General features: G+C 35.5%; 1 protein-coding gene across 1 annotated transcript; it reads right to left on the reverse strand.

The window, feature by feature from the left end:
* On the reverse strand, window positions 1-3,708 carry LOC116345910 (UBX domain-containing protein 7-like). Its single transcript, XM_031775675.1, has 6 exons — window positions 2,993-3,708; window positions 2,804-2,923; window positions 1,902-2,704; window positions 1,657-1,810; window positions 1,016-1,288; window positions 1-948 (listed from the first exon to the last, which is right to left on the reverse strand). Exons 1-6 carry the CDS (start codon window positions 3,045-3,047, stop codon window positions 692-694), a joined length of 1,662 nt encoding a protein of 553 aa, XP_031631535.1. The 5' UTR covers window positions 3,048-3,708; the 3' UTR covers window positions 1-691.
* Between the last annotated feature and the right edge of the window lie 1,994 nt (window positions 3,709-5,702).

Below are 5,702 nucleotides of genomic sequence, written 5' to 3' on the forward strand. Positions count from 1 at the left end.
TTCTTTTGATCTACAATTCGGAAACAAACTATATTTCGTTTGATTCGATTGAAAATCACATAAATAGTTTAAGTCGATCGTTGCTTTTCTCGAGGTCATTTCAAAATTCAAACAAATGACGTAAATCGATCATTTCATCCGACTCTTTGCTCGATGCTTTACGTCATAAGCGTAACTGTTTGCCTCTTCGTTAATCCGATTTTTTTTTGTTCAATTTACATCGATTATTTTTGGTTTATCATCATCGTTAACAATATGTAATTAATAAATTCTCTTTTAACCAATTGAGTTACATTGTTCGTGTTAATTTCGTCAAAAATATGTTTATTTGTTAACCGAACGATTGAAACGAGAGACATTATTTTATGAATTGTTTTTTCTATACAACAAAAAAATGTGTGTCATAATTCACATGCACGAATGTAATTTGATTGAAATTAATAGATTATTGTATGAGGTCAATGAAATCGCATTTTGGATTCAATCGACAAACATAAAATTTGATTTCAATATATCTCAACACATAATAACACTTTTAATTTCAAGTGATTCATTTCTATTGTTATTTTTGTTGTTTTGTTGTTCCGTGTGAATTGAAAAATAAAATAAAAATAATCTTTTTGTATAAAAAAAGATTGGAATAAAAAGTAAATTGAACATATAAAAAGGAAACTACACATAATTTGGTTGTTTAGTCTTCATTTCTTAAATGTAAGATGACTGTTGGATAGAGGTTGGCTTCTTTGAGCGTGAGCGCATCGTCCATGTCTAAAATGTTATTCGATTGACCGCCGACAAACGGACAAATCACTTTGTACGGGTCGCTAGTTAATTCGGGATATTTAAACGGTATATAAAGCTTAAGCGCTTTCAATTTTGTCGTACAAGGCCACTCAAACATGTGTCGATCACCGCTTGGAAGTCGCAACTGTATTCGAGCTTTTGCATCTACAGAAAAAAAAAATTGGCAAATGTCAATAAAATAAATTTACAAACATAAAATCTAGATTCGTACCATTTTCATCGCCTAAATAATTGTCATATGTTTCTATGTTGGGTGCTGTACTTGGTGTGGCCTCACCAACCTTTGAATCACATTCTTGTTCTGCTATTTTATTATCAAACGTATTTGATTTTTCCGATACGGTTTGTGATGTTTGGCTTTTTACGTACGATTGATTTGACGATTCATCATCGAAATCAAAGTCCGATTCGTCCGATGATGGTTCACCAAAACTATCACTTTTATTGTCATCTTCGGCTGCATTCACTTCACGCAATGAATGAGCTGAAATTTGAAACAAAAATCATTAGCAGGGAAATTGCGAATTTATCAAACGTGTAAAGTTGGAATCTATTAATTAAATTTATCTGGAATTTTTTCAATGGAGTTGCCATTTTTCGTGCTATACATTTACGAAATTTACAGAACATATTACGAAAACAACGAATTGGTTCTTAGAATCCGTTGTCTACTAAATTTTTGTAAGACACCCATCTTTTAAACTTATTCAGTTTTGAAAACATGGCGTAAATGTACAAAGATTACAAAATCTGAAGGGCATCTGAACAAACAGAAATCTCCATTCAAGACGTCTTTACGTGTGATGTCCGCCTTCAGTGAGTTTACATGAAAACAAAAAGATTTATACCTACCAATGGCTAATTCGATTTGCTCTTGTTCAGTCAGTGATGACGGTTCAAGTCGTTTTCGCTTTGGATTCGGTGATGCTGTTGCATGATTGTTTGTTGAGTTTGTGGTTTTAGTTTCGAAATATTTTTCATCAAAAGTGCTGACAATGCCATCATCCTGAAAGGAAGAAAAAAAAAAATTAGAAAATCGTCAACATGTCCAAAATTCGTCTTGTCCATTGGACAGATCATCATATTTTGATACTTACTGCATTTGGATGTGGTGTATTTTCTTTCAAATAAATTTTCAATTTGTCCATAAAATCGTTGAGTGTAAGTTTGAATCCAGTTTTGTAGCAAAGTTTTTCTTCCCCGGTACGTGGATCAATGATGCCAACATATGGAAATACTTGTATACCATAAAATACTTGAAATCGATGGCCGTCCGTATTATCAATGGCCACTTGCCAAAAGACAAAGTATCGCTTAATGATCTCTCGTAATTTGTCACTTGACCAAATATCACGATTTAGTACTTGACAATTAAAATCACTCATATCTTGTACGTTAACGATAAGCCATTTATTTTGCTCTTTGGCATAGTCACGGGCCGCTTGAAATGAACCGCAAAATGTCATATCAACGGGTGGCCGAAATAGTTCGCTCAATCGGCTTGGTACGGTTGATTTTGTGGACGGTTGTGCTGCGCTTGCATTCAATTGACGATTGAACAATTCACGTGTGCTATTTGAAAAGCCAAGAATATTCTCTTTTGGATTTGATGCCGTTGCTTTTGTTAAATAATTTATCGATTCATCAACATCGGATGGATCGATGCCCGTCGTTGATATATTGCCCATAACAACTGCTTTCAATCGTTCCTCTTGCATTCGACCTTCTAATTCAAAATTTCGCAGTGGACAAACGGTACGGGTGGCTGTTGTCAAACGTTTGCGATACCGAAAATTATCTTCATTTGGTAAAATGAGTTGTTCACGTTTCGGTAGAATGGGCGGTCGAACTTCGTCATCATCGTCAATTGGTAAATTTGCGTCAGTCGATGTGGATGCCGCTATGGATACAAAACAAACAAAAAAATATATATTAAAAATGGGTGGCATGACAACAATCGCTGCTATCCCAATACGAAATCATTTTCGTTTCAAATTACCTGCAACATCATCCTCTGGTGCACCGATCGCATTTGATCGTTCTAAATGATAGTTGATTGCCTGTTCCAAATTGAAATTGTTTACGGTGAGTGCTTGGCGTGCGGTATCGAAATCAGCACCTTTTCGGAAGAAAAATGAATAAGATTATTTCACAAAATCGCATTGGGTGATGTGGCCGCAGTGCTTACCCGATATTTCCATAAACAATGCAATTTGATTATTTTGTTCGGATTCTTCACTCATTTTGTTCAATTTGTGGTATGTGTGTGTATATATATTTTTTTTATGAATGGGCACTTCCTTAATCGTGGAATGCCAATTTCTAATCGCCTAAATCTATTACACTTATAAACTAACACGTGCTTTACTTATTCAATAAAATCGTATGAAAAAAAAAACCGTGAAATATAAAACAATTGTTGTTACTTTTTTTAATATTATGAAATTGATGTGTGTGTATCAGCGCGTCTGTAAAATGTCAACTTTAAATATGCATATTATACGAATTGCTCGAAACTCGACATTGGTGATGGAGTGCACCGTAAACAAAACGTGTATAAACATAAATAAACGGGAGCGCAACACAAGAACGAGTAGAAGATAAAAAAATAACCACCACTCACACAATACACATTCAATTCACCAAGCGCACTTCTTAATGGCGTCACTCTGAGATTTGGTTGCTTTTTGGACAACAACAGCAGCAATAGACTCTTTAATTTTGCATTTCCTTTGTATCTATTCTCAATGGTGTTGTCGTTCTCTTTCTATCACTCAATGCAACCGAAAACGAGATGCAATTATTATTGAGACATTGTATTTGTTGCGTTTGCCTCCAATTTTTCGAGCTGTCACTCTGTCAAATGAAATAGAGAGCGCACGGCTATAACCAACACTCACATGTGTCAAACAAAAAATAAATGCAAACGAGAAGTGAAAAACACACAGTGTACATTTGTGTGCGTGTGTTGTTTGCAAACGAGCATTCACACTGCCATCTTTAGAGAAATTTGCTTTCATTGAAATGCCGCCGACACACACACACACTTGATGTGTGAGAGAGATCAATAAATCCATTAAGTTTTCAATTGAATTCGTTTTTTCTCACTGCTCCACTGTCTCTTTTTATTTTATATGATTTGCATTCCGATTTAAATTTTATCGCAGACAATTGCATCATTTTGATTTACAGCCAATTCCACATCATATTTTTAAATGATAACGTATCGAAGAATTGAATCGGAGAGCCAAAAGAGTAAAAAATGAACATTCGTACATAAATGTTTTAGTGCATTTTCGCATATTTGTGCGTTGTTATTGAATCGTAGCGCATGAAATGTATTGGTTTACCTCGTTAAAGGTTTTTTTGTATGCAGTAAACCTTTTTTGTATCGGTCACACAGCAGTGGTAGTCATTTCGATGGCAAACATTTTTGAAACATATGTTGGTGTGCGCTGATTTTCAGATGGTTCCAACAAGAATGCATTGTGCTATGTCTGTGACGCAGCACGATACATGTACGTAAAAAATCGCTCACATGCAAGCAAAATCGCTCACAAAAGCCCGAGAGAGAATGAATGGCAAAACAAAAAAATTAAAATCCCAAAAAACGGATGATTTCGGGCCGAAAAAGGTAGCAACACGACGTCTTTCAATTAAAAAAAAAGAGTTCTATCGCATGAAAATGAAAGCGTATCACACATTTGGATTGTATGAATGTGTTACAGGAGATCGATGTGTAAATATGGATTGATGGATTTAAATATGAAAGGCTAAACAAATTGCATATACACACACACACACGCGCACATACATCGAATAAAACGAAAGAGGTGGAAAGAAGAACAAATACGTAAGAGAACCACAGCACAAAAAGGGATAGAATGAGAGCGAAAGAATTTAAGAGAATGTTGAATCGTATATCGAAAAATTGCGATGGTATTGCGAGTCATTCGAAGAGTGACAGCACTGAACCGAGCAAAACGAATGAATGTGGCGAATGGCAAAAAGAGTGAGAGAGCATAAGTACACAAAATTCTCGGAGAGCGTGTTCCAAATACAACGAGAATCGACGGAAACAAAGACAAGGACAAAGGTACATTAAATGGCTGGCTGTGCACAAGAACGGAACGACCACGTAACAGCACAGTCAAGCACAATTTTTGTCGATCTCTCTTTCTCGCCATTCCGACCTCAACGGCAATGACGACGATTCGTATAAGAAAATCGGATTGGACGTGTGTGTGTGTGTGTTTTTTCTTTCTCTGTATGTCTCTGTATTCTCATGTGTGTTTCCGTGCAAAACTTTAAACCAAATGCAATCTCTATTTCGGCATACAGCGGCCGCTTAACTATTTGTCTTTGTCTAACACATATTGTGGCCCGTTTCAATAATACTAATGTCAAAATCTGTATAATACCATTTTATACGAAACGAGATTGATAAATGCATAATTCGTTTTTTTTTTTCACTTCTCTTCCATGACGTTTTTATTCGCTGTTAATTTGTCGCTGTGTAAACTAAAAAACCCTTTTGGTGTCCACAGATATAAATAAAAAAAAATTGTCTTCTTTTAAATGCAATATGTATGCCAGAAAAAATGATGCTTAATATATGTATATTTGAAATAGAGATGCCCCTGCGTAAGGAGAATCACATTCACTTACTTAAATTCCATGACATGCATTCACATTTACATGCAACTTGACTATAACAAGTTAGCGAACGAGAAAAGTGTACGAAAAAAAACCGAACGTTCATAAGTTCACACATACTGAACACAGCCAGTGGTACATACATGCATATATGTATATACACGTTAAAGCACACATTGATGCGGCAAACGCGGTGGAGAGACAAAAAATCACCATCGTCTACTTTCGCTCTCGGTCGCTCA

This window comes from Contarinia nasturtii, unplaced genomic scaffold, assembly GCF_009176525.2.
Source record: "Contarinia nasturtii isolate CC-2019 unplaced genomic scaffold, AAFC_CNas_1.1 Cnas_scaffold_1371, whole genome shotgun sequence".
In the NCBI taxonomy this organism is placed as follows: domain Eukaryota; kingdom Metazoa; phylum Arthropoda; class Insecta; order Diptera; family Cecidomyiidae; genus Contarinia; species Contarinia nasturtii.

Excerpts from the sequence above, each read along its gene's own strand:
- LOC116345910 (XM_031775675.1), bottom strand. The coding sequence starts at position 3,047 with ATGAGTGAAGAATCCGAACAAAATAATCAAATTGCATTGTTTATGGAA. Across the intron at positions 2,924-2,992 it reads ATTGTTTATGGAAATATCGG|GTGCTGATTTCGATACCGCA; the intron begins GTAAGCACTGCG and ends TCTTCCGAAAAG. Across the intron at positions 1,289-1,656 it reads GCAAATCGAATTAGCCATTG|CTCATTCATTGCGTGAAGTG; the intron begins GTAGGTATAAAT and ends TTCAAATTTCAG.